Source organism: Bos indicus x Bos taurus, chromosome 20 (assembly GCF_003369695.1).
Source record: "Bos indicus x Bos taurus breed Angus x Brahman F1 hybrid chromosome 20, Bos_hybrid_MaternalHap_v2.0, whole genome shotgun sequence".
Classification (NCBI taxonomy): Eukaryota; Metazoa; Chordata; class Mammalia; order Artiodactyla; family Bovidae; genus Bos; species Bos indicus x Bos taurus.
In genome coordinates this window covers 65,187,955-65,215,427 of record NC_040095.1, presented here as the reverse complement: position 1 = coordinate 65,215,427, position 27,473 = coordinate 65,187,955, and the positions used below count along the sequence as shown (strand labels likewise).

Here is a 27,473-nt window from a genome sequence, read left to right as displayed (position 1 = left end):
TTTCATCAGTGATTCTCAGTTTCACATACTTAATCATTGGTCTCATTTCTTAACAGTTCGATTCACTGATTAAGATTGTCTATAGATTTTGTGATTATGTTTGTGTTTTAAAGCATTTTCTAAATTTTTGTCTCATGTTAAAACTACAGTTCTACATGATTTAGGTTGTCTACAGTAACTTTAATAATAGTCCTCTGCAGGCATTGTTGTAAATAATATCTGCAAATATCAGGATAGGAATTTTGAAAATCTAGACAACAATCCTGACACTTCCAATATCCAGAGTTCATAGATTACACCAACATTCTAAATATAAACTGAAGTTTTAACCTTATTTCACGCTTGTAATTAAGCTCTTTTTCTCCACTTAGCTGCTTATTACCTAAATGATATTTACCATGGTAAAAGAGGAAATACACATCATTATCTTTTCAAACTTCTTAATGTATGTTTTTAGCAACTAATAATCTTTTTTTTCTTTAATAGGATGTACCAATGGGTCAGCATAATTTTCAAAATCGCACCTTAAGGTATGGTATACATTCCATTTTCTAATTTTCTAAAGGCTTAACTGTTCTTTATTTATTCCTGAAAGTAATTTTCATCAACTATAATAATTCTGAAGGCTATTTCTTCTGAAAAAAAAAAAAAGAGTAGCTGCTTGTGAAAAGCCCTCTCAAGTTGTATTCAGCTTCTAAAAATAGGATTATTGATATCCTTTCTTTTTAGAATTAAAAGAGGGAAAACACTGCCTAGTAAACTCTTTAGAACTTTAAATTGTTTTCTTAAAAAACATTCTTCATATTAATCTGAAGTAAAGAACTGAACTTTCTTAAAATGAGTATCTTAAAGTTATATTTTTGAGGTTGAATCCTAGAGATAAAAGCAAGATAAGTCCAGCCTTTCAATAGTGAAAAGAAGTGCAACCCACCCTGCTCAAACAAAGAAAAAATGCCTCCCCAAGTGTCCAAGGATGCCATTGTCATCCTCCACAAGCTCTCAGACATCACTCCTTTCCCTTGTCTGTATTCCTCTAGCTTTGGGGCTCAGAACCTTCCTTTAGTTTGGGAGTTAAGTACTTTTTATTGAAGATGTTAGGATAATTTGGGAGCTTCCTTGGTAGCCCAGATGATAAAGTATCTACCTGCAATGCTGGAGACCCAGGTTCAATCCCTGGGTTGGGAAGATCCCCTGGAGAAGGAAATGGCAACCCACTCCAGTGTTCTTGCCTGGAGAGTCCCCTGGAAAAAAGACCCTGGTGGGCTGCAGTCCGTGCGGCACACAGAGTCAGACATGACTGAGGGACTAACACTAGGATAACTAATGAATGGCCCCAAACTTAAAATTTTCTTTCCCCACTGAAGAGATGGGTTTATTCCTATAGAAAATGCATTGTATCAAAGTGGAAAATGAACATAAATAATTAGATCATTAGCTGCCAGATCTTAGTGCGTTCTCTCCCGAATCCCTCTGCGTGACTTTATCTTTGTTGTCATGACCTCTGATTTATATTTTGTGTAAAACTTGAAATTTTAATATTGACCTATCACACTTAGAGCCCTTTGTTATATGGAAAATGGAGTTCTTGGGCTTTTGAAGTATTATTTTTTTGGTGGCAAATGCCCAATTAAAGAAAGCTTAAGCTATTTTAAGAAGCGTTTTTGACCCCGTAACGTATCTTTAGAAGGCCTGGCTCTTCAAGCCAGTAAGAAATGAGCACATCTGCAAACAGCTGTCTATGGAATTTCACAAACATCCTTCCACTTTGTACAGTAAGTCCCCTGCATACGAATGAGTTCTGTTCTGAGAGCACGTTCCTAAGTCCAGTTTTGTTCAAAAGCCCAACAGAGTTAGCCTAGGTGCCCAACTAACACAATTGGCTGTATACTACTGTACTGTGGCAAGTTTATAATACTTCTCAAACAAATAATGTGTACACAGAAAGCAAACACAAAGGCTAAAGAAAGCATTTTGTATCTTATAATTCAGTACCTTGAAAAGTGCAGTAGCACAGTACAGCAACTTGCATACCGGGGCTGGCACACGACGTGTGCGTGTTTGAAGGTTCACATCTTGAAGGTTCATATATAAGGGACTTCCTGTATGTGGTCTGGCCTCTCATCTGTCTGTTCCTCCCCACAGTCTCCTTCCAGAGTCGATTTACTGAAATTACAGTGAGAAGGGCTCCTGCGGCGAGTGCGCCGTGGGCAGTGTCTTTTGGGATGAGTGCTGTCTGAAAGACAGTGATCGTAAGGCTGTCATTTTTATCTGCACCAGGGCTATGGGAAATCTAATTTCATGCCTACAGCATTACTCTAGGGTGGATACTACAGCCATTATCAATTTTGGAAGGAAGAAACAGAGGTGCCAGGTCAGGAGAGGACCAGAGCCACGTGGCTTGGGGAGGCACGCCCGTGGTTTATGCCCAGGCTCTAGGACACTTGACGCCTGTGTTCCTAGCTGCTCTCCTGTCCTGCCTGCCCTCCTGTGAGCCTCCTCCATATCTCCTCCTCTTTTCTCCGTGGTGGGTGGTCTTTGGTGGCCCCAAGCCTCACAGAGAGAGCCTGTCTTTCAAGTCAGCCCAGACTTCCCTAGCACATCCTGGCTTTGTAACATAGCTGAGGTCATAAAACCTCTCTGAACCCCCAGCCTGGTGGTGAGGGGCCCTCCCAGGGCAGTAGAACATCATCTGAGATACAATAGGAAGCACACCTCCTTAGGTAGAGTGGCCCAGCCTGTGGGTGGGGCAGGTTGGGGGGGGTGGAGCTTAAGAGAGAGAAAATGGAATGGGGGCTTGAGGGTAGAGCTGGGGTCTGTGAGCAGCCGGGAAGCCAACAGGGGAGCCCAGACCAGGAAGGTCAGAAATGCTGAAACGCTGACAGCCTGAAGAGCAAGGCCCTGGCTGGTGAATTAAGAATTCCTCAGAGGGAGATGATCAGCCCCAAGCACAGCCTCTCATTTCTGTAGCAGAGGTCACAAAGCTACGGAGACCAGGAAACTCTATATGTTAAGAACTGCTGTGCAGGAAGTCAGTGAATAAGAGGATGCATTGTAACGGGCACTTGTCGGCTACTCCATGCACCATATGTGCTGGGTTGAGCACCACACGGGCATCATCTGCAGTGTGCGGAGTCACTCCAGTCGCGCCCAACTCCTTTTGGCCCTCTAGACTGCGCCCACCAGGCTCCTCTGTGCATGGAATTCTCCAGGCAAGAATACTGGAGTGGGTTGCCATGCCCTCCTCCAGGGGATCTTCCCGACCCGGGGATCGAACCCAGGTCTCTTACATCTTCTAGACTGGCAAGCAGGTTCTTTACCACCTGGCATCACAGTCCATGGAATTCTCCAGGTCAGAATACTGGAGTGGGTAGCCTTTCCCTTCTCCAGGGGATCTTCCCAACCCAGGGATTGAACCCAGGTCTCCTGCATTGCAGGCGGATTCTTTAGCAGCTGAGCCACGAGGGAAGCCCAAGAATACCGGAGTGGGTAGCCTGTCTGTCCTTTCTCCAGCAGATCTTCCCAACCCAGGGATTGAACTGAGTTCTCCCACATTGCAGGCAGATTCTTCACCAGCTGAGCCACCAGGGAAGCCCAGGAATACTGGAGTGGGTAGTCTCTCCCTTCTCCAGCAGATCTTCCTGACCCAGGAATTGAACCAGGTTCTCTTGCATTGCAAGTGGATTCTTTACCAGCTGAGCTACCAGGGAAGCCTGGCATCGTCTAGGCTAATCCTAAAACAGATTCACAAAGACAGTGTCACCGTTAGCCCCCAGACACATGAGTGAAGGGTTCAATTTTCCTGTGAGCTTCGAGGCATCTACACTGTTCCTTCTTAGACTTGGTGATGCTTTTTGAAAGAGAGAGCTTTCAACTTTTTGACCAAGTTGAAGTCAAGAATCTCAAGTCTAGGCACAGGGCTGATAAAAAAGAAAATAGAGGGAGCTCCTCAGTCACAAATGAGAATAAGCCATCCTAGGTGACTGCTAAGATGCACAGCCTTTTTCTAAAAGAAGGATCAAAATTAATTTGCCTCCCAGTTTAGCTTGGAATTTGGCTTGCTAAAACCTCTGAATTCCATTGGCTTGGTGTTGACAGGTGGATCACTTAATATTGTTCTGTTTTTGAACCAAACCTAACCTTGACTTGTTTAAAGAAGGCAGGACTTGAAGGTGGGAATTCACAAACAGTGATGTAATAATTGTATTACCCATCTGTCTCATTAATGATAATTCCACCAGATTTGATTACAGATAAATATGACATTGCACATTTAATACTATTTTCATCTATATAGAGAGGCAGTTCTAAAATTGGAAGAGTATTATTTTATGCCAAAGTAGAAGGTCTGTTCAGTGAGTAACTTAACCAAACACAGCACAGAGAAGCCTTGTGCTCACTCCCATGGGACTAGATGATTTGTGGACACCTGGATTCAGATGCAGGCTGGCTCAAGCCAGTTTTTGAAGGGCCAGATGGGTTATACTCTGCAGTAGATGTTTAACTTTTAAAAACAGATATTATTTTCATTTTTTCTTTTACATCATTCTTATGCTAATTGTCAGATTAACCTTGGAGAACGCATTCTTGTCTTGGCACAATAAAATGCAAAGCATTTTATATTATGGCCCAAGATTATTCATTTTGAGATCAAGTGAGTAGTCTGCAAGTGTAAGAGGGGTTTTCTGTGAACAGCACTCTCAAAAAGTGAGGAACATTTAATTATAGACAAATAAGCTTTGACACGTCTCAAAGAAGACTGCAGTTCTGCAAATTCTTGCAAACTGACCAAGGAAAACATGAAACAAGAATGATTATTTTGTCAGCCAGTCCAAATTTTTGCAAGGGAATTTCCAAAGCCAGTATGTTCTATCAAAAAATAAAGTTTATAGAGGCAACAATTCAAGGGCTAGTGCATCTCTTAGGTCAGAAACCTCTTTTTTCTCAAACACCAAGTACATATCTTTCAGTGTTGCTTTTTAATTTCACTCAGTGGTAAAGGAACATTTTACGGCACTAAAAACTCTAACCAATTCATTCAATCCACAAAGTGACTATATCTTAATAGACAAAAGGCTGCATATAGACTATAATTTCCTCTTTAAAAAAAATTCAGTTAACAGAATCAAACAGAGATTTTGCTATCATAGGACCACAAATTTACTGTTTAGTAATACTCTTACCCAAAATATTTCTTCCGTCATACAGAACCAAGTCACAAAAGAAAAGATTTGAAGAGGAATTAAATGAAAGGATGATTCAAGCAATCGATGGAATCAATGCACAAAAGTGAGTACTTTTTCATCTTCAATTATCATTCATCTCTTATTTCAACCCTATTATTTGAAAATAATGATATATTTTCCAAAAGAATTTCACCCCAAACTCTGTCATACTTATCACGACAAAGCCAAGGTTTCTAAGACAGTTCATTCTTTTCACCTCAATCATTCCTAATAATAGCTTTTGTTCATTGTATTTCATCTCAAAAAATGTTTGATTCCTGCCTAATAAATCCTCCCCAAGTAAATTGCTGACGAACAACATGATAGGTTATTAGAGAGAGAAAAATTATAGCTTAATGTGTTCAGTTAGGATATTTTTTAAAGATCAAGAGAGACGCCACATGGTAGAATCATTAAGTTGTTATTGTGTGACACTATCCATTCAAAATGCCTTTACCTCCCCCACCCCCAAAAGCAGAGTGTGTGGAGGCACCTGTGTTCTGAATTGTGAAAGCGTGCCTTGTGTGTTAGAGTCTGAATTCATAGAGGGAGCGGGAGGAAGACCGAGTCTTTAGAGGGCAAAATATTGTTCAGTCTAGAAAGCCAAGAATTGCTGTTGTAGTTGTAAATGGTCCAAGAATGCTGGAGAAAGGATTTAAAGAAGGTGGTGACTTCCATGGCCTGGACAGAGGGCTTACATTCACTGGCCTTTGAACTCTCCATGGCTAAAGTCATGGAGGGCAGTTTTGCAGCTCAGTAAGCAGCCTGCTACTCAGTAGATGCTCCATAAAGGTTTGTTGAATTAAATTGCAATGAAAACCTGAGTAGATCCAAATGAAGAGCTTTTATGCAGATGTTTTCATCCTCACAAAAACCAATTGAATTTTTATCATGAAAGTTGACTCCTGGGAAGTGTAAATGATTTTTCACCTAGAATTCTGCCCCCAAAATTAAGGTAGACAGCTTTGGAAAAGGCATGCCTCTTCCAGACTGTGACTTTTGAGTGTTCGTGGAGATTATTTACAGGACTTGTGAAAGAATCCCATGAGTGTGTGTATGTGTGCAAGTGACGTGTGTATGTGTGGCCTTGTGTACATACACAATAAAGTACAGTAAGTCTCCTACATTCGAGCGAGTTCTGTTCTGACAGCACCTTCGTAAGTCCACTTTTGTTTAAGTCCATCTAAGTTAGCCTAGGTGTTCAACTAACACAGTCGGCTATATAGTACTGTACTGTGATAGGTTTCTAATACTTTTCACACAAATAATACATTAAAAACAAACACAAAAAAATAAAGAAAACATTGACTCTTACAGTACAGTACCTTGGAAAGTACAGTAGTACAGTATAACAGCTGGCACACAGGGGCTGGCATCAAGTGACCAGGCAAGAAGATGTATTGACTGGAGGATAGAGAGGAGGCAGGAGATGGTAGAGCTGAAGGGTGGTCAGCAGTAGGAGATGCAGGGCCAGCTGCGACGTTACTCATGCCTGACATGGTTGGACAAGCAAAGGCACGTTTGCATCTTTAAAAGTTCACAGCTTGAAGGTTCGTATGTAGGGCAGAGTTAAAATTCGGATATGCCAGCCTACTGAATGCACACCTGCCTAGTCCCTTTCATATACTCCAAATGGATAAAGCCTTCCACCTGCCATTGAGCATGCAGGGTATGCCAGCAGTGCCTGGACAGGTGCTCTGCTTTGGCTGGTACCAGGATCAAAGTGACAAAACAGCCTCAGCTCCACCCTGATTGAACCCCAGCACCCCACAACTGAGGAACAGTGACTTCCTGGAAATGTACTGGAAGCTAAAACCCAGGGAAGTCTGATCTCACACAATGTAGATTCATTCAACCGGAGGAAATAGCAGTTACTACCTACTCTGCAGCCTGCTGGAATAAAACACAGCAGAAGAAGGAAGAAATCTTGTTCCCTGACAAAGTTTAGCCAATTACAATGATAATAGTAGTAATCAAAAGCGAATGTATAGAATCAGCCGCAGCATGTCTTCATGCAGGACGCCCGCCTTGTTAAAACTGCTTTTGTGCCCACCTTTTAGAACCTTCCTACTAAAGGAATCATTAGAAAGTACATCATTGGCTTTGCTTTATTTTTGTCAAGGTTGTTTGTGAATTGTCTGTCTCTACTGTGTCATTTTGTATTCAAATACATGTTTAGTTACCACATTTGTGGTTTAATGCAGTTTTATTCTAAAGTCTTGGGTAACGTTGGTATAATGGCTTATGTTGTAATTTTCCCAACACATTTCAGAAATCAAATGGGCAAAAAAAGTCACGCTATACTGGAAGATCAAAAGGGAACTTTTGTAAATGGAAGCCATTATGCACCTATTTTTTAATTAGCATCAATCCCATTCTGTTTGCCCCCTACTCATTAACCTCTCTTGTTCATCTATAAGATGTTCTTCCATCTTACTTGATTCTCCCTTGAGGGTTCGGTAGGGACTCTAGGTTTGATATACCATTCAGTTGTTCTCTGCTATTGACATAAAATAGTGATTTGTATGCAGATTTCCTTGTATTCATTCCTTGACTCATTTAGCAAGCATTTGTTAAAGGTGGAGCATTGTCATCACTTGCTTGGCATTAGACATCCCAAGACCCAAGTCGCAGTGTTACTTGTCAAAGCTCCAAGTGAGGGGAAGAGAGATCTCTGCTCTGATGCCCTACAGTCGTGACAGGTAGAGAGGAGCAGAACACCCCAGAGGCTGAGTCTCTGGAGGAGGTGACACCTGGGCTAAATCTTGGAGGAAACTAAGAGAAAAAGGGAAGCTTCAAGGTGTGATTGCAGGATGCACCTGGGTCGGAGTGAAGTTTTTAACACAATCAGGACACAGGGTGCCCTGCAGGAATCTTTCAGGGTAAAGAGGCTTGAATGGGAAGCTGGATGCCCTGAGAAGTCAGCCTGAAATGCTGAGGCTGGGCCCCTTGAAGGGTTCTAAGCAGTGACTGTGTGATCACCTCCACTCTGCTGGTGTGCAGAGGACTTGTTAGGACAGGTAGATCCTAAAGTGAATGCCGCAGGGCCAAACCAGATATGGTCAGGCCCCGTGAGGACAGAGCTCAGAGAAGAGGTTTTTGACTTAGCCTGGGTGGGTGGTGCTGACTGAAAAAAAGTATGTACAACTTGAGAGCATGAAATTTTATTTGAGCAAAATGAGAACTATAGGGGAGTGTCCAACTCCCAGCGACCCCATGGACTGCAGCCTACCAGGCTTCTCCATCCATGGGATTGTCCAGGCAAGAATACTGGAGTGGGTTGCCATTTCCTTCTCCAGGGGATCTTCCTGACCCAGGGATCGAACCCAGGTCTCCCACATTGCAGGTAGATGCTTTAATCTCTGAGCCACCAGGGAAGCCTTAGGTGGTGCTAGTGGTAAAGGATACCCCCGCCAATGTAGGGAACGTAAGAGACACAGGTTCCATCCCTGGGTCGGGAAGGTCCCCTGGAGGAGGAAATGGCCCACTCCAGTATTCTTGCTGAAAGAATCCCATGGACAGAGGAGCCTGGCGAGCTACAGTCCATGGGGTCGCAAAAAGTCGGACACACCTAAGTGACTTAGCAAGCCTGGCCTAGGAGGCAGACTCTTAGGAGCACTAAGGAACTGCTTCGAAGAGGACAGGTGGGAGGTCAGTGTATGCGTGACTTTGGTGAAAGAGGAATACTTGCAATCCAGCACACGGTTTGGCAAAATGCTCTGTTAGTCCTGAGGAGCGGATGTCCCCACTAGAATTCTAGTGTTTCTCTAGATATGCGAAGATGCAAGAAACAGCTTATAACATCTCCTCCTGAGAATATCTCTCTGAAGATCTCTTTGGCAGTTTTCTTAGAGCACAGAGCCTTAGAGCCTCATTCCTGATCTCTGCCCTGAACCTCTTTGAGGGTGTGTTGACTGCAGTGGCCAGTGACCTAATCCTTGTAGCAACAGGTGGCAAGTGACAATTTTTCGTTGGCAGCAAGGTCAGAGGGAAGGAAGCATGTCCAGCAGGTCTGCAGCATAGGGTCACACCCGAAACTTCTCTGGGAGGTGCAGAGTGGAGAGAGGAGGCCCCGTGTGGGGGAGCACCAGGCCAGCACCCCCACACCAGCACTTGTCTCTTGGAGCCGTGCGCACTCCTGTAAGATTCATGGCAATGGAAGGGTGTGCTGTATAGTTAATATTCAGAATGGAATTACCATGTCAGGTTCCTCCAAATTGGTTTAAAAAAAAAAAAGTAAGAAAGAGGTCATGTGAAAAGTTTAAAGGGGAAAAACAGGGGCCTCTGTGGTACAGGAAAGAAGCTGGTGAGTTCATGAAGGACGCGGGAGTCAAGTTGAATTGTGTCTGAATGGAGTGGAGTCCGTGCCCAGGTGGATGCTGGCAGACCCCAGGGCTGAGGAAGGATCGGGCATCCACAGTGAGAGAACACCTGTCCAGAATCACTTATTTCAGCTGTCGGTTCATGGACCCACCTTCCCAAACGCCACGGGTCACCCAGGGCGTTAATGCATAGCTGAGGCCACAGAGGCCTTCGGAATCAACGTGTAAATGTAGATAAGTGTGTTCCTCAGCTGGCGCTGCTGGACAAAAATACCATGGGCTGAGAGTTAAACAATACAAATTTATTTTTTCCCTATTCTGAAGGCTGGAAGTCTGAGCGCAGGATGCCAGCATGGTTTCTGGTGAGAACTCTCTTTGACTTGCACAAGGCAGCCCCCTTACTGTGTGTCCCTGTGGCCTTTCCGCAGGGCAGTGCAGGGAAAGAGAGTGAGCTCTCTGGTGTTATAAGGATACTCATTCCCTCGGGCCAGGGCCCCACCCTTAGGACTTCAATCAGCTCTAATCACTTCCTTAGAAGCCCATCTCCACATACAGACACCATGGGTTAGGCCTTCAACATATGAAGCAGGGGATACAGACATTCAGTCCATCACAGGAGGAAAGTGGTCTCCTCTCTAGATCAGCATCCAGTGTGCTCCTGTGCGTGTCTGCTCAGTCGTGTCCGACTCTTTGTGACCACATGGACTGTGGCCCACCAGGCTCCTCTGTCCATGGGATTCTCCAGGCAAGAACAGTGGACCGGGCTGCCATTTCCTCCTCAAGAGGATATTCCTAACCCAGGGATCAAACCCTGGGCTCTGTTTCATGCATGTTCTGCAATGAAAGGCAGATTCTTTACCACTGGGCCACCTGGGAAGCCTGTTCAAAAATAATTCCACATGTGGATGTAGGTGTACTTTGCCCCTCAGCTCAAGTCAAAATCTTCTTTAGAATTTCCTTTGTTAACCTCAGCCTATCACAAAAACAAGTTAGCATAAATTAATTGAGATTCATTTATTGTTTAGCCCAGGAGGGGATTGACTTTCTTCATGCCAGAGACCAGCTGGGTCAGGAACAGTGTCAGAAGACTGAAAACAACATGTTCTCCATTCTCTTCTCTCCCTGTAGTTCCAGTTCCCCAAAATATTTGACCTTATCAGCACACACAACTCTTTCCTACTCCAAGTATCCAGATTCAGTTCAGTTCAGTTCAGTTCAGTCACTCAGTCATGTCCTACTCTTTCTGACCCCATGAACCACAGCACGCCAGGCCTCCCTGTCCATCACCAACTCCCAGAGTCCACCCAAACCCATGTCCATTGAGTCAGTGATGCCATCCAACCATCTCATCCTCTGTCATTCCCTTCTCCTCCTGCCTTCAAACTTTCCCAGCATTCGGGTCTTTTCACATGAGTCAGCTCTTCGCATCAGGTGGCCAAATACTGGAGTTTCAGCTTCAACATCAGTCCTTCCAGTGAACACCCAGGACTGATCTCCTTTAGGATGTACTGGTTGGATCTCCTTGCAGTCCAAGGGACTCTCAAGAGTCTTCTCCAGCACCATAGTTCAAAAGCATCAATTCTTCTGTGCTCAGTTTTCTTTATAGTCCAACTCTCACATCCATACATGACCACAGGAAAAACCATAGCCTTGACTAGATGGACCTTTGCTGACAAAGTAATGTCTCTGCTTTTCAATATGCTGTCTAGGTTGGTCATAACTTTCCTTCCAAGGAGTAAGTGTCTTTTAATTTCATGGCTGCAGTCGCCATCTGCAGTGATTTTGGAGCCCAGAAAAATAAAGTCTGACACTGTTTCCACTGTTTCCCCATCTATTTCCCATGAAGTGATGGGACCAGATGCCATGATCTTCGTTTTCTGAATGTTGAGCTTTAAGCCAACTTTTTCACTCTCCTCTTTCGCTTTCATCAAGAGGCTTTTGAATTCCTCTTCACTTTCTACCATAAGGATGGTGTCATCTGCATATCTGAGGTTATTGATATTTCTCCTGTCAATCTTGATTCCAGCTTGTGCTTCCTCCAGCCCAGCGTTTCTCATGATATACTCTGCATATAAGTTAAATAAGCAGGGTGACAATATACAGCCTTGACATACTCCTTTTCCTATTTGGAACCAGTCTGTTGTTCCATGTCCAGTTCTAACTGTTGCTTCCTGACCTATTACATTTATAAATTTCTGAATTTCCTAGAAAATTGATAACCAGAACAGAGGCCACCTCAGAGAACCCACAGAGGCATGAGGCTTGTGGGAAGGATTTACCCTCCTTAATGGCGAGAACAAAAAAGAAAGAATATGCCCATCAGTTATGGCTTCATGGAAAAAGCCTTGGCCCAACCCGACCTGCTGGAGAAAAGAAAGGGACAGGTGACAGTCGTGGGTCCCATATTCTCACCCTAAATTTCTTTGCTTCAAGGGATTCAGCCTCAGGACTAATTGGCATAAGACAATTTTGCCGTAAACAATAAATAAAAGGAAATAAAAGAGGAACACTGAAATGGACCTTGTGAAACATTTGTAACAAAATTTTTAAAGATTGGACTGTGAAAAATAAAAATGCAAAAAATGCTTAGATGCTCTTAAAAATGTGTGCAGATATTGGGTTGGCCAAAAAGTTTGTTCGATTTTTCTGTGAGATGTTACAAAAAAACCCAAATGAACTTTTTGGCCAACCCAATGCATGGTTATAGTATTTGGATGTATCTTAGAGAAAGGGATGATGCTTTCTTTCTCAAGACAGATTCCTAAGGATTCAAGATCTAATGTGAAATGTACATTCTTTACGATGTAAAAAGAATCTGTGCTAAGTGTCTTCAGAGTCCCCTGGGAGTAGAAGGAACAGCGGAGGGACGCTGCTATTTCTCATCAATATGTGTAACGTGTATCACTGGTGAGACATAGCCAGACTCTACTGAAATGTCCCATCACATGGCCAGTGATTATATTTCCCCAAATCATCTAAACCAAATTCTGTGCCAAATACCACAGTTCTGTCTAAATTACATTCACTATCAAACAGCAAAAAAGTGTTCACCACTTTCAGAAATTTACACTCATCAGCAATCACACAACCGTTCATTTTCAGGGTGGGGAGGAGAGGACCTTGAGTCTTCTTTGCCTCTGACTTCAGTTGCATGATAAGTTTGGCAGAGACAGCAGAGAAAACAAGCTATTGTATCTAAAGAAGTCAAAGAACCAACACTTAATGCTCCTGGAGACTGTTGTGAGTTACTAGCCCGCCTTTTATGTATTTGCCTTAGTTTGGTAAACTTCCGGTTTTGATGGATGGGAGACATGACTGCTCACTGAAGGGTCTATTAAGATTGATATATTATCATCTTCTAGAGGAATGAATCCAAAGCTGTGAATCAGCCATTTTATCAGTTGTGGCAAAATGGCCTAGGGCTAATTAGTTGTACAGTGACAATAGGCAAATTCCTAGAATCAGCATTTAGAATTCAGTCATTTCCCCAAGCATCCATCCAGGGATCAAGTCTTATGAACTTATGGTAGGTGCTGAAACACAAGAAAAGCCAGATCTTATCTTGAGTACTTCTTGTCCACCTGCAAGACAAACAGGTAACTAAAATGTAGAAATATCGGAGCCCCAGTAACTAATGAGGAGCTGGTTTTGTCTCCACCTTATAAATTTCGTTCATATTTTATTTCCAAGCTTATATTATCCAGGAGCATTTTTTAAATGGATTTTTCATTCTCAGTAAAGAAAAAAACTGTTTTTAATAAGTTCTTGGCATACATTATTCATAATTTGATATCCATAATGAATACAGAGTTCTAAAAATGAGGACAGTTAAAATCTATCTTAAATTTTACTTTCTACTCCTTCTAATATTAACCAACTTTTGATTCCTCCAACTAGTCCCATAAAAGAGAGAGCAATAACAGATCTCTGCAACTGGTGCAATCATAAGAAATACTAAAAAAAAAAAAATTTATTTGCCTGATATCTAAAGCTTATAACCTTGAATCCAAAAGTATTTTTAGAGTTCTCACTTTTAATGGCAGTCATTCTGGAGCAGATGACTGACTCCTGGGCCTTGGCTGAAACTGCACTGCTGTGGTTCAGGCTCCTGGGAAATTCAAGTGCATGGTGGTGCGTGAGCCGTGAGCATCTTCAGATCGGTCCAGAGGGCCTGGGCACGTGGACTTCCAGGGAGCCCTGGAGATGCTTCTGCTCAAATGGGCTGAGCTTCTGGGCTAGCTTGCTTGTTAAGTGTCGTGTGAAACCTCAGTGTACATTGAAACCTAACTCTGAAATCGGGACGTGGCTGTCCCTGTCATTACAGAGTAATGCATGACAGTCACTTGGTCTTTCTTCCTGGATCCTAGAACACCTTCCCCATTTATCTTTATCTTCCAAATATGTTGCAGATAATCAAAATCCATAGAAACATAACTACTGTATATAGGAATTCTTGAGAATTGGTCATTGTTTGCACAGGTATAACATTTTATATACAAAAAATATAATTTTATCTCCAAAAGCATATATATATACTCTCTATCTCCCTTTATACAGTTACATAGGTATAGATATAGACATAGATATAGCTATATCATTATATGTACTTGTAGACATATACATAAATATGCAGGTATTTATATGTATATACTACATGCATGCTGCTGCTGCTGCTAAGTCGCTTCAGTCATGTCCGACTCTGTGCGACCCCATAGACAGCAGCCCACCAGGCTCCTCTGTCCATGGGGTTTTCCAGGCAAGAATACTGGAGTGGGTTGCCATTTCCTTCTCCAATGCATGAAAGTGAAAAGTAAAAGTGAAGTCACTTAGTCGTGTCCGACTCTTAGCTACCCCATGGACTGCAGCCTACCAGGCTCCTCCGTCCATGGGATTTTCCAGGCAAGAGTACTGGAATGGGGTGCCATTGCCTTCTCGGATACTACATGCATAGATGCATGTAATTCAGGTAATTATAACTATAAAAGTTTTTATTCTAAAGGAAAATCAGAAAGTACAGGTAGAAGTCAAACTTCCAAAGTATTTTGACAACCTAGATGGTAATTTATTTTGTTAGTATTTATTTCTAGGTATTTTTCTTGATGCATTGATATCAATTTTTCTTACATTTCTGTACTCACGACTATAACAATATGTATCTCTCTGTTTCACTTAACTCTATTTCATAAAGTATTTGTTTATTTTGTTGCAAAATGTGTGACTACACCAGGCATTATATGCTCAGCTCGCTGGATCATACACCCAGGGTGGCTGTTTAACCAGGGATTATACTCGATGTTCTGGTGAAGGGTTTTGTCTTTAAGATCTTTCTCTACCTGAACTGCTTTCTCAAAACAGATTTCTCATAGTAAGTAAATGTGTAAGAATGCTTACTTATATATAACTTTTATTTTTGAACATCTGAAAGATATATATGTATTATGTATGTGTGTGTTTATGTTGGCATCAATGTACTATGTTAGTGATCTGACGTGATTGCTTCTTCTGTTAGTATTTTTACCCGTTTTTGAAAACTGTTAAAGCACAATTTTTTTTTACCTTCCACAAATGAAAAATATGACAATGAAAGTATTTTTAGTAAGCATGAAAGGAGTAAAGTCTTCTTTCCCAGACCTGGAAGCTACTCTAAATGTTTCTGATGCTCTGTGATCAATTGCTTTCTATAAACTGAGGAAAAATAATACTTCTGTATAAACCAAACCCTTTTAGGAGACAAAACTCGCCATGTGATTTCACTAAAACATCAGCAAATAAACTCATTGATGTACTTGAGTCCTTTTAATGACTTATCTCCCTAATTATTTAAGTTGGATAACTTGATTGGTATGACAGCTGATTTGCAATATAGAATTTTCAAAGGAAGGCAATGTGTGAAGAAGAATATTACATTTGCAGATCTTGTTAACAAACCTAGATTCCATATTCCAGTTATTTGGCAATATGAAAAAAGAAGAATGCAAGTCTTTTTTTTTTTAAGTTCCAGGTGTTTGGTTCGAGGTTTGGTTTTAATGATGTGTCTGTCCTTTTTATTTCCAGGCAATGGCTCAAGTCTGAAGACATTCAGAGAATCTCATTGCTTTTCTACAATAAAATAATAGAAAAAGAAGTAAGCAATTTTTTTTCTTCAAAATCAATCATTTTTCCAAAATATTAGCTTTTAAAAACTCCATCATGAAATTATATTCATGTTTTTTTAATGTGACATTTAAACTGCCTTTAACCATATCAGATTTCTTTCTAGCTTTTTCTGTGGTTCTTCTGTGCGAATACTGTTTAACCACACTTCTGGTTACCAAGTTTCTGTCTTTGGCTCGTCGCCTCTCTCAACATTCCTATTAGTAAATGATATCCAGGAGATGTGGGGTGAAGGGAAGGGAAGGAGTTAATACCTTTCTATCTTGGGACTTCCCTGGCAGTCCAGTAATTAAGACTCCATGCTTCCAGTGTCGGGGTGTGGGTTTGATCCCTGGTGGGGAAACTAAGATCCCACATGCCATGCAGCATGACCAAAAAAACAACAGTATCTTGCTTTCTCAGTGGGAAATTTTCTTAGAATAAATGTTTTAAAAGAAAACAAAACCCCTTGCGACAATTTTACAGTGTCCTTATACAAATTATTTTAACTTTTTACAAGAGTATGAGAAGAATGAACCCCTGGTTGGGAGAATTAGACACCTCAAACTTTTAAGTTTTGCTGCATTTAAATCCTTTCACATTATGACTCCTAAAGTAGAGCTGTTTCAGGCACAAATATATAAACAGACATCATTTGTACATGTCGAGCTTAAACCGGGATTTGCTAAAATGAATTATTGTCACAGAAAGGACAACTGTTGTAGGTTGGCCTGATTCATCTGCCTTTTGTTTCATGTTAATCTAGAAAAAGAGCAGGGTAGAGGTCATTTGTACCACTTTGCCATGCAATTACAGTCTTAGTTTGAACAAAAGCTACTCTATTGATGGCCACAGTCACAGCCCAGATATTAAAACTTCGTTGAGAAAATCTAGTTCATTGTTTTCTGGATATTGAAAGGAAATAACAAATATCAAAATTCCTAATTCCTTCCAAAGCTCATCAAGGTTGGATTTTACAGTGATGCCAAAGCACTCTTTCATACTAGTTAGTGGTCGAGAAAATCAATTTTCTGCTTCTAAGTCAGGAACTTTGACTACAGACAGTTTACCAAATTGATGTTTGATACAATTTATTATTATTATTGTTATCGAAGAACTTAGAGACTAATGACTACTTATTATTTAAACATTGAATTAGTTCCTTCCTGATAGAAGTCCTTTTCCTTTATTAATACCACAAGGAAATTCCAACTCATGTCTCTACACAGGCCCAGAGAAAGAAGATAAGGGCATAACTGAATGCATAAAATATAATCACATTTCAGCAATTATGTTAGTTTCTTCATCAGCATTGTAACTTACCCTGGCTCTGAAGTCACAAAAGCAACCAAAGGAATATTCTAGTAAACATAAAGTGATGTTTATTGAAACATGTGACGTGTGCAGACATTTCCCTGGTGTACGCGTCCGCAGAGGCTGCCTTTGAGACCGACTTTAGACAGCACTGAGATTCAAGCTCACTTCTTGCCCTCCAGCTCCGAGCCTGCTCTGCAGGCCAGCAGGAGGGTTAAAAGGCTGCAAGACAAAGAAGAGAATCCAGACAACCCAGAGATCCAATATCTGCACCAAAACCCCAGAGGCTATACCCCCAAAATACATACCTAACTTCCGTTAACTCGGCAAACAGTCTGTGCAGACACACTAACGCTACCTGCCAGCATTGTCTCAGGGAGTTTCGGGAGCCTTGCCACAAAAACTCTATCTCCTTAAATTTTATCATAGAACCCCTTTTGGAGGGGCAGTCAGTTTGGAAGCCTAGGTTCAGGAGCCAGTCCACCTGGGTGGAAATCCTGCTGTGTGTGTGTGTTTCTGAGAATGTTCATGAGTCATCCTGGTTCGAGGTTTTTTTCAACCAAAACTCGGGACCATACTAGTTCCTGCTGCAGGAAGTTTTTGTTGAGGATGAAATGACTCAGTCCACTCAAAGCATTGCACGTGCCCGGCAGACCATCACATAGTAAAGGGGACGTGTGACAGATCATTGTCATCATGAATACAACGCTGGCTGGTTTTTCCTGCATAAATCACCAGGGGCAGCCCCAGGCGGGTAGCTGCACTGATCAGTCAATGATCCTGGATATTGTGGAAAGCCTTTGAACTGGCCGATTCCGCAGCATGGGTAGAAAGAATCCAACAGCCGGGCCCAGACAGGCCAACGAATGTTCATAGAGAGTAGAGCCTGCTGGTCTGGTCTTGTAACTTCACTCACCACCTCTCAATAATATAATAAAATAGTAAAATGAATAAATAAAACGAGCAAACTGCATTTCCTCAATACTCTTCAAAGTCAAGTACTCCTCTATGAAAAGCCATTTGCTTTCCCCAAGTAGCTGTGGAACTCAGACCCTCAGGGGAACCAGGATGCCTGCTTGCTCCTTGTTCCTTAAGGTTGCTCGCTCGTCTCTCTGGCCAGGTGCTCTGTCTCCTTGCTGGAGGGTTCAGTTACCTCTAAATGGGCTTCTGAACCGGTCTACTGGTTAAAACCGTGGTCCGGAGTCCCCCTCATAGCTCGTCTGGAGGGAGGAAGCGCACGTCATCAGGGATGAACAGCTGTTGTCCTGCTCATTTCTGCCACCTCCTGCAAGCCTGATGCTTGAACTGGGCGCAGTTAGGCTGCTGGGGCTTGTCTCAGCGCTTCTCTTGGAGGACCATCATTCCTGGTTTCCTTTCTCCCCTTAGTACCGAGCCACCGCACTGCCGGCCTTCAAGTATTACGTGACTTGCGCTTGCCTGATCTTCTTCTGCATCTTTATCGTGCAGGTTCTGGTCTTACCCAAGTAAGTACATGCGGTTCACCTTTGGGATGTTCACTGGGCGTGCCTTTCCACTGCACTGTTATACTGAAGTTATACTATACAGTATATCTAGACTCAGTTATTCTATATACAAGAGGATGCACATTTCCCAACTGAGCATTTATGTAAGAAGGGTGGGGAGAAGGGTACGGGGAAGGGTGGGGGCCAGGATGCGGAGACGATGTCGGGCTGGGGGGTTAATTCAGGACGTGTGAAGGTGAAGGGCCCCATGTCTTAGTTATAGTAATTTTGAATTTTCAAAGTGGCCATGTAGATTCACCTTACGGGGATTTTTTTTTTTTAATAAATAGAATCATTTCACTTTATTTCTGTATTATTCTGATACCCATGTCTAAGAAATGTAACCCAATACCTTTACCCAGAAAGAGCAGAATCACTAGATATTGTTTCTAATAAACAAACGTTATTGTGTATTGAAGACAGAGCCTCCCCTGGGCTCAGTTTGCCCACCGTCCATTCTGATTTCATGTTCTGCTCCCTGAAGCCCACCAGGTCCGCCATCTCTGACTGTTATGAGTTACCGTCCAACTCCCCCCTCCCAGGAGACCCCTGGGTACAGATGGGAGAACTGAGTGACCAGAGCTCTCACTTTACCACCTACTGCTAAAATCCAGTCACTCTAGGATTCCTCCGTAGACTTTGCCTTGAATCTTGTAAAAGTGTTAGTCGCTCAGTGGTGTCCAATTCTTTGGGACCCCATGGACTGTAGCCCGCCAGGCTCCTCTGTCCATGGGATTCTCCAGGCAAGAATACTGGAGTGGGTAGCCATTCCCTTCACCAGCAGATCTTACCAACCTAGGGATCAAACCCAGGTCTCCTGCACTGCAGGCAGATTCTTTACCATCTGAGCTGCTGGGAAATCTTAATGAGTGCAGTATTACAGTACTTCATAATATGTCAACTGACCTATTCTTTCTCATCATGAAATCTAAAGGAAAGGAAAACTCTTGTCTATCTTTAATAATTGGGGATTAGAAATTTAAGAAAAATTTCCTTTCCTGTCATCATTGCCTCTTTTGTAAAGGCTACAGTTATCATTTTCAGTCTACCTGGAGTGAGTTGACTGACGGCGTTTCGCGTCAGCGGTGCAGCCAGCATTTGTGGGCAACCTGAGTTGCTGCAGCAGGGCAACAGTTTGTCCCACAAAAATTTGGAGCAAACTAGAAAGAAATGGTCTGCCTTTCCCTCCGTACCCCAAGGGATGCTCTTCCGGGCACCGAGCCAATACAAGGCAAAGCATCACTTATATGTGTACAGTCCCAAAGCTACCTGCCCCCTTTTAGAAGTGTTGAACCTGGTCATCCCCTTCTCCCCATTGATGAGCATTGAATGCATTTGTCCAGTGAATTCTTCCTTTAGACTTACACAATCTTCAGTGGAATCTGCCAAGGTCAATCTGTCGGTTTTCCACTAGAAGAAAACATGTTAACAAAATAAGCTCCTTCTGAGTTCCAGGCTCTGCCACATGGCGCAGGAGAGAAACAGCTGCCCCTGCACAGACAAAGCTTATTGAGCAGCAGGACTGCAGGGCATGTAAACAGTGATGTGGCTGAAACAAGTATCACCAAGGGGACAGGCCCTTATTTCTAAAGCAGAGGGATTCATTTGCTACATCTTCCTGTTGGATGAGTGTTTTTATATCTTCTACATCACAGTTAAGACAGCGTTTATCCCCAATTGTTGGGAGGGGAGAATGTGATTAAGGGGTTACAAAAGATGATGGCAAAACAGAGATGAAAAGGCTTCTGGGAACCGGGGAAAACATTTCATGGAATTAGCCCTAAAAAAAAAAGAAAAAAGTTGATGTCTTTTCTGTCTTTGCTTTTATTTATTTAAGTTTTTGTCTCTTCTCTGTTGTGTTATTTTATGAGAACCCATCAAAGTTTGTTCCCTTGGGCATCATTACAAATTATTGGGTTTCTCTTGAGCAACAAGTTGGATTTTGAGCGTGGAAATTGGGAAATAGGTGCGGGTTATGGTTCCCTCTTTGTGTTGGCAGTTAGAAAGTTCAGAGTGAGGTCTGTGGACACCTTTCACAGGGAAACTGTACACCTGCATTCAGTCCTGGCCTCCTAGTATCTTATGTCTTTCTCCTTCATTTTTCTTTCATGTTAGTGTCCTAATTTTTCTTTTTAAAAATTCTTACTGTGAAATACTTCAAAGATACAGAAAAATACTGAACATAATAGATATGCATTTTCACACCATCCATATGTCAGAAATGTTGAGCCTGTGTCATATTGACTATACATAATGTTTCTGTGCTCGTGGGGACTTTTATTCATTGGGTAAGCTTCCTGCAAACAGTATCTGTTGTTATTGTTATTTTGTCTTATCTATTCATTCAGTCTGACATCTTTTGTATATTAATGTGTGTTTATTCCATTTGTATTTTGATTCTTTTATTGATGCCCGTGGACTCAATTCTACTGTCTTATTTTATGTTTCATTTACTCTGCTTTTCTTTGGTTTATTTCCTCCACACCCCACATCCCCCATCTTCTTAACCGCTAAAGGATTGATCAAGTTTGCTTTATTCATATTCTTTTTTGGGAAATATATATATATATATGGAGAGAGAGAGGAGCAAGAAGGAGGATCCTATATATTTTTCTTTGAATAACTGCCATTGAAATTTTAACACATTCTTAATTTAATAAATTATGAAGTTAATCATTATGTCTCTTCCTGTAATTATGTCTTAGAATATTAGTTCCAGATGGTAACTATAGTCAATATTCATTTAGACTTACCTGCATTGTTTATCACTTTATTTGCTCATCAGTACTTTGTAAAAATTATTTCTTCCAAGTTTATTTTCCTTCTTGTTGATGTGTATCATATAAATGTGTATAATTTATCTTTTATTTAATATCTGTGAGTAGTGGCAGCTCCTATTTTTGTTTCTATTAAAATGCTTTTATCTGCTTTATTTTAATTTGCTCTTGAACAATAGTGTGGGTATAAAATTCTTATTTTCCCTTAGTATTTTGATACTATTGCATTGAATTTCAGCTTCTATTGTTGCTAAGGAATGTCTTCTGTCAACCCCATTGCATTCTTTTATAGGTAATGGGTCTTTCCTCTTTGTATGCTTTTCAGCTTTGTTTTTGGGGGGATGGGGAGGGAGGCTTGGTTTTCACTATATTGTTTCTAGATATGCATTGGTTCTTAATTCGCTAAGTGACCAGATGTGATCTTTTTTTTCCACCTGAAGATTCAGGTCTTTGCTTAGTTCTTACCAACCCTCTGCCTGCATTACTTCGCATATGGCTCTTGTCCTTTGTTCGTTATTTCCTCCTGAAACTTATTAATTGCATGTTGCACTGTTCATTCTGTGCTCCAGGTGCTGCAATTTCGCCTCCAAGTTCCCACCTCTTTACTTCTTTGTGAAGCATTCCGGTGAATATTTCATCCACAATGAGTTTATAATCTCAGTGATCATGTTTTCATGTTTAAGAAGTCTACTTTTTATCTGTTGTTGTTCAGTCGCTAAGATTATGTCTGACCCCTTGTGACCCACATAGACTGCAGACTCCAGGCTCCCCTGTTCTTCACTGTCTCCCAGAGTGTACTCAAACTCACATCCATCGAGTTGGTGATGCTGTCCAACCATCTCGTCCTCTGTCACCCCGTTTTCCTCCTGCCCTTCCTGATATCTCAGATGGTAAAGAATCTGCCTGCAGTGCAGGAGACCTGGGTTCAATCCCTGGGTCAGAAAGATCCCCTGGAGAAGGGAATGGTAACCCACTCCAGTATTCTTGCCTGGAGAATCCCATGGACAGAGGAGCCTGGAAGGCTACAGTCCATGGGATCACAAAGAGTCAGACATGACTGAGTGACATTTTATCTGAGATTTTCTTATAATTCTCTATTTTGCTTATGCATATATTTTTTCCTCTTATTTTCAGATTTTAAACATATTGTATGAAATTATCACTTGTTTCTTTCTGGTATTTATGCTTCACAAATGCATGAATTCTGTTACTTACTCTTGCTGTTGTCCCTCTCATGGCCATGTGTCTTCTTGGGTCATCTATAATTTCAGCTGTGAGTTCATCAAAGCAAGGGTTTGGGTCCAGGGTGGTCTCATGTTTTCTGAGATAGGTTTTCTGTGATAGGTTTTCACTGTATCTCTGCCAGGTATGTCTGGGGTTTGCCAGTTCAAGCCACATTATTTTTTGGAAATCCTTAGGTCTAGGTTCCTTCACTAAATAGGTCATGTGAATTTGATTAGCCCCTTAACGTGGATCACAGTTGGGGATCTCAAGTTTTCCAAGGTTACTCTTTTTCCATTTGGGACCCTACATAGTCAGTGTCCCTGAAAATTAGTGGACATAGTTTTTATGTTTCCTGTTTCCTGATAGGATAGCACTTTATGCTTCTGACTTGATTCAAGCGCTCAGTTCTAATTTTCCATTAAGAAAATCCTGCAAGTGTCACCAACCTTGCATTGACATTAAATCTCACACTCACTTCATGGCACATGTCTGCCCCTGGTTCCTCCCAAGCCATTTAGCATCAAGACCTCTAAGCACCAGCTTTCAAGACCCTCTGTGTATCTAGGGTATTCTTGTCTTTGCTCTGAGTGTGTCTATTTAAACATGATAAGTCTGTTATACTTTCTGAAGCATGTGTATTGGGGTAATATGCTTTTCACTTTTTCTGACATGCCCTGACTTGTTTTCAAATACACTGGATTATAGTTTTATTTTATTTTGTCTGTTCTCCTTTTTGTAAACTGCCTGTTTTTTGAAAAACAGGAGAGATGTGATGAAATAAGTAAGTAAACGAATAAAACACTGAGTGAATGAATAACCAGTAACAGAGGGAGATGTGATCTTGGCAGGACTGGTAAGGGGAAGTATTTGCATGAAAGAGGGCCTTCCATCATCCCTTTTGGACCCATAATTTTTCAATCTGGCTCTAGTCTTGGGATTTAAGCAGATATAATTAAATTATTAGCTGGCTCCTCTTTTTGGAGTTGTTCTCTCATTTCTGTCTGCCTTATACTATAACTTTATCAAAAATGTGGTGTGCATGTGTGGGAAGTCGCTTCAGTCGTGTCTGAGTCTTTGCAGCCTCGTGGACTGTAGCCCTCCAGGCTCCTCTGTCCATGGGATTCTCTAGGCAAGAATACTGGAGTGTGTTGCCATGCCCTCCTCCAGGGGATCTTCCTGACCCAGAGATCAAACCTGCATCTCTTACATCTCCTGTACTGGCAAGCAGATTCTTTACTACTAGCACCACTTGGAAAGCCCATGAGAAATGTGAGCTACCTTAAAAGATCAGAAATGATCAAGCAGAAATTTTTGCCTTTTTTAGTAGTTTCATTCATATTGTCTGTAAACTAAATAGATTATGTTAAATCAGTCATGGCAATTATTAAAATAAGAATGATTTTTTGTAATAATGTTCAGTGAAATATGATGTGTTTCATTAACCCAAGCAAAATCAAGAATAATGACATTTTCCTTAAGGAAAATTAATAGCAAATTACAATCTTAATATCTTAGAACTATTATTTCTACTGAGATTCTTTAGTATGCATTCTATTACTCATGTCAGTAATCAATGCTCTTTAATGATTTAATAATGATTTCAAAAGAGTCACTTTTATTTTGTTTTTATCTTCATAAAGGAAACAAATAGGGAAGAGTTTAATTTTTCTAAACACAAATGATGGATAATGACTATTGTGAAGGCAATTTTGCTTTGGTAGGCAAGCAAAGTTGTGAGCCCCAATACTGTGTTCAGTCCCTAATTCAGGGTTGCCTGGCTCTGCAACCCCACAGACTATAGCCCACCAGGCTCCTCTGTCCATGGGAATTTCCAGGCAAGAATACTGGAGTGGCTTGCCATTTCCTTCTCCAAGGGATCTTCCTGACCTAGAGATCAAACCTGCATCTCCCATGTCTCCTGCATTGCAGGTAGATTCTTTACCCATTAAGCCATCAGTCATACTAGATATCATGAAAGTGAGTTGCTTCTTGCATTATCTTGATGCAGTGGATATGAGTTTTGGGGGGAGGGGGGAAGGAAAGGAAAAGAGAGAACAGAAAGAAAGAAAAGAAAACAAACAAAAAATGAAGCAAGATCCTTCTCACTGTCCAAGATAAATGAACCACGTAGCTTTTACTGAAGTGAACAATATTTGACTCTGAATTCAGGTCCTCTGAACGTGTGGACGTGCCTCATAGTTATTAGCTTGAATGCAAGTTAATGGTTTAGTGTGTTCACTTGTTCAATCATGTCCAACTCTTTGCAACCCCATGGACTGCAGCCCACCAAGCCACTCTGTCCATGGAATTTTCCAAGCAAGAGTACTGGAGTAGGTTGTCATTTCCTTCTCCAAATGGTTTAGTTCCCTACCCATAATCTAAGACCAGAGGTTTCTCGGATTCCTTAGGGACCTTGGGTCCCTCCAGCACAGACTCTGCTTTCCCTAGACTTTGGTCCTCATCTTCACTGTCTAAGATGGCCGTATCCTGTGCTGAGCACAGGATGGAGGAGCAGACCCAGAGGCAGAGGGCAAAAGGCATTTAAAACCATCATCTCTGAAGATACCTCCCAGGAACTATGAAGATACGTCATGACACTTTGGTCTATAAGCCAAGACAGATCTTAGTCACATGTGTGAACCTAGCTGCAAGGGAAGCTAGAAAGGGTCACCTTTAGTATGTGTAACAGGATGCCCATCTGAAAATTCTATTAAGAAAAAGTGGATTTCGTGGGAATCAGTGCTCACTCCAGGAAGTGTGGCTGCCTGTATGTCACTGATATAGTAAGATTTGAGGGACAGTAACAATAAAAAGGAAGCTGAATGTGTCTTTACTCAACAAAACCGGCCAGTATACTTTTACTTTGTATCCGAGCTATACTCTGAGCATTTGTAATAAAAATAGAAATTCTTGAGAAATTCATGCATGCATTCAGTCCATCATTTATGGAATCACTCAACAGTTCTGTATCAAGCTACCATATACCAGGCATGGTTATAGAGATGCCATGGAAGTAGCAGTGACCCCAAAAATCCTTTCCCTCATACAGCTTGAATTCTATGAAGAGGTACAGCAATAAATAATAAACAAATATTAATAATTCAGTAGTGATAAGCTTTAAGAAAAATTAAGACAGGATCCTGTAGAGTGAGGGAAGGTGGTATTTCAGATGAGGGCTGTCAGGGAAGGCATCATGGATTGAGTGATGTGGAAGAGAAGTCTGAATGAATTGAAATGGTAAGCATGGGTACCTGTCAAGAGAACATTCTAGATGATGGAGGTCACACATGTGTTCAGGGATCAACAAGGAGGCAAGGGTTGGGAGCAGAGTGAGCCAGGGAGTGTGGAAACGGCATCACAGCAGTTGTGAGACCAGCAGGTCATGTTACCCCCACAGGGTTGACTGAATGCTGAGTGTAATGGGAAGCCCTGGAAGATTATCAGCTGAGGACGTGCAGTAGCTGTGCTTGAAGTGTTGTTCTTGCTGCTCTGGAAGCGGGTAGGCGGAAATAGGAAGACCATATAAGGAGATGGTTTGTACCCTAGCAGCCACGGAGATGTAAAAAGTGGTCCAGTTCTGGGACATGTTACAAAGAATGATGAGGGAAGTCTTGCTATTGGGTGGGAGACAAAGAATAAGAGAAACCTAAGTTCTGTAGGGTTTTGCTTGCTTGTTTGTTGTTGTTGGCCTGGACAACAAGGAAAAATTGGACAGCCGTTTACAGTGTGGGAGACTCCTGGGGAAGGAACAAGTCAGAGAGAAGCATAGGATGAAGGGCTCAGCTCAGAGCATCACAGACATGTGTGTGTGTGTTAATATTAGCATCCAGGAGGTGGGGCTTCACAGAGGGAGGGAGGGTGTGTGAGAGCCCATGGTTCGTGAGTGGAGTCAGGATGGACGAAGTCATAATTCGGAAAGATCAACACATAGGTAATTTACAAACCTGGGAGGAGATGAGCTCAACTAAGGAGTGTACAAAGAGAAGACCATGGACCTTCAGAAAATTCAAGTCTTTGACCCATGTTGTTGGTATGGAGTGGAAGCACTTTACTTTGCCAAGTATAACTCCTTCTCCCTGTCCAGCATCACAAGACCTTCAAGTGGCCAGAACATGTCAATTTCACTAAGTCCTGTTATTGGAGAGAGACTGTAATAATCTGTAATGGTGATGAATATTTAAATGCCTTGTCTCCTTTTCCACCTTTCAATTCTTTTTTTTTAACAAATAATTTTTTTTATTTTGAGGTTCTATCACCTGTCACTTAAAAAGAGAGGGAGAGATTTTTATTATTTCATGCTAACATACAGTTAAAAGTTTTTTTTTCCCCTCCTCTGTTCCTATTATCCTTACTAAATACCACGTAATCTGTTACAGGTGAACAGAGCATTGATGAGAGAGTCTACATCAGTCTTGGGGGGAGGAAGCTGGATATCTCATGTCAGTAAGCATGCTTCCTCTCTTCATCAAGACCCCCTGTAAGCAATAAACTAAACCCCATAAGCAATAAAATAAACTGGAGGAAAAAAGAGAAAGGAGAAAGGACCTGGATTCAAATAACCTTTTCCATATATTGTAACAATACGCTGGATTAAAGTGCCTTAGTCAAAAATTATCACTAAAAAGTGTAATTTTTCTTGCCTCCTGATAGCAGAGAGTCGAGTTTGCTTTTCAGTGAGTATATAGATCAATTATGCCTCTATGTTAAAAAAAAAAAAAAAAGCTTTGCAACCAGAATGTTAATTAAAATTGATTGCATTACACAAACAACTGGGTATGCTTAATGAGCCTGAACATGCTTTTGATAGAACAGGCAGGATAAATGGTTATAATTACGGACTTTTGACCAAGCATGACTTTGATCATGGGAATTCTTGTTCGCTGGGATGAGAGTTACATCCCGCCCAACAGCGATGCCAGTGCGCCGTGGACTGGAGAGTAGACAGCGCCCTGGGGGAGC

General features: G+C 41.6%; 1 protein-coding gene across 1 annotated transcript in view; it reads left to right on the top strand.

Annotated features, from left to right (window-relative positions):
- Positions 1-27,473, top strand: part of ADCY2 (adenylate cyclase 2) — a 454,325-nt gene that overhangs the window by 328,222 nt on the left and 98,630 nt on the right. Inside the window, exons 11-14 of the mRNA XM_027520567.1 lie at positions 487-530; positions 5,206-5,286; positions 15,599-15,668; positions 18,377-18,474. Of these exons, the coding sequence (XP_027376368.1) occupies positions 487-530; positions 5,206-5,286; positions 15,599-15,668; positions 18,377-18,474 (293 nt within the window). The remainder of the gene's footprint in view (positions 1-486; positions 531-5,205; positions 5,287-15,598; positions 15,669-18,376; positions 18,475-27,473) is intronic.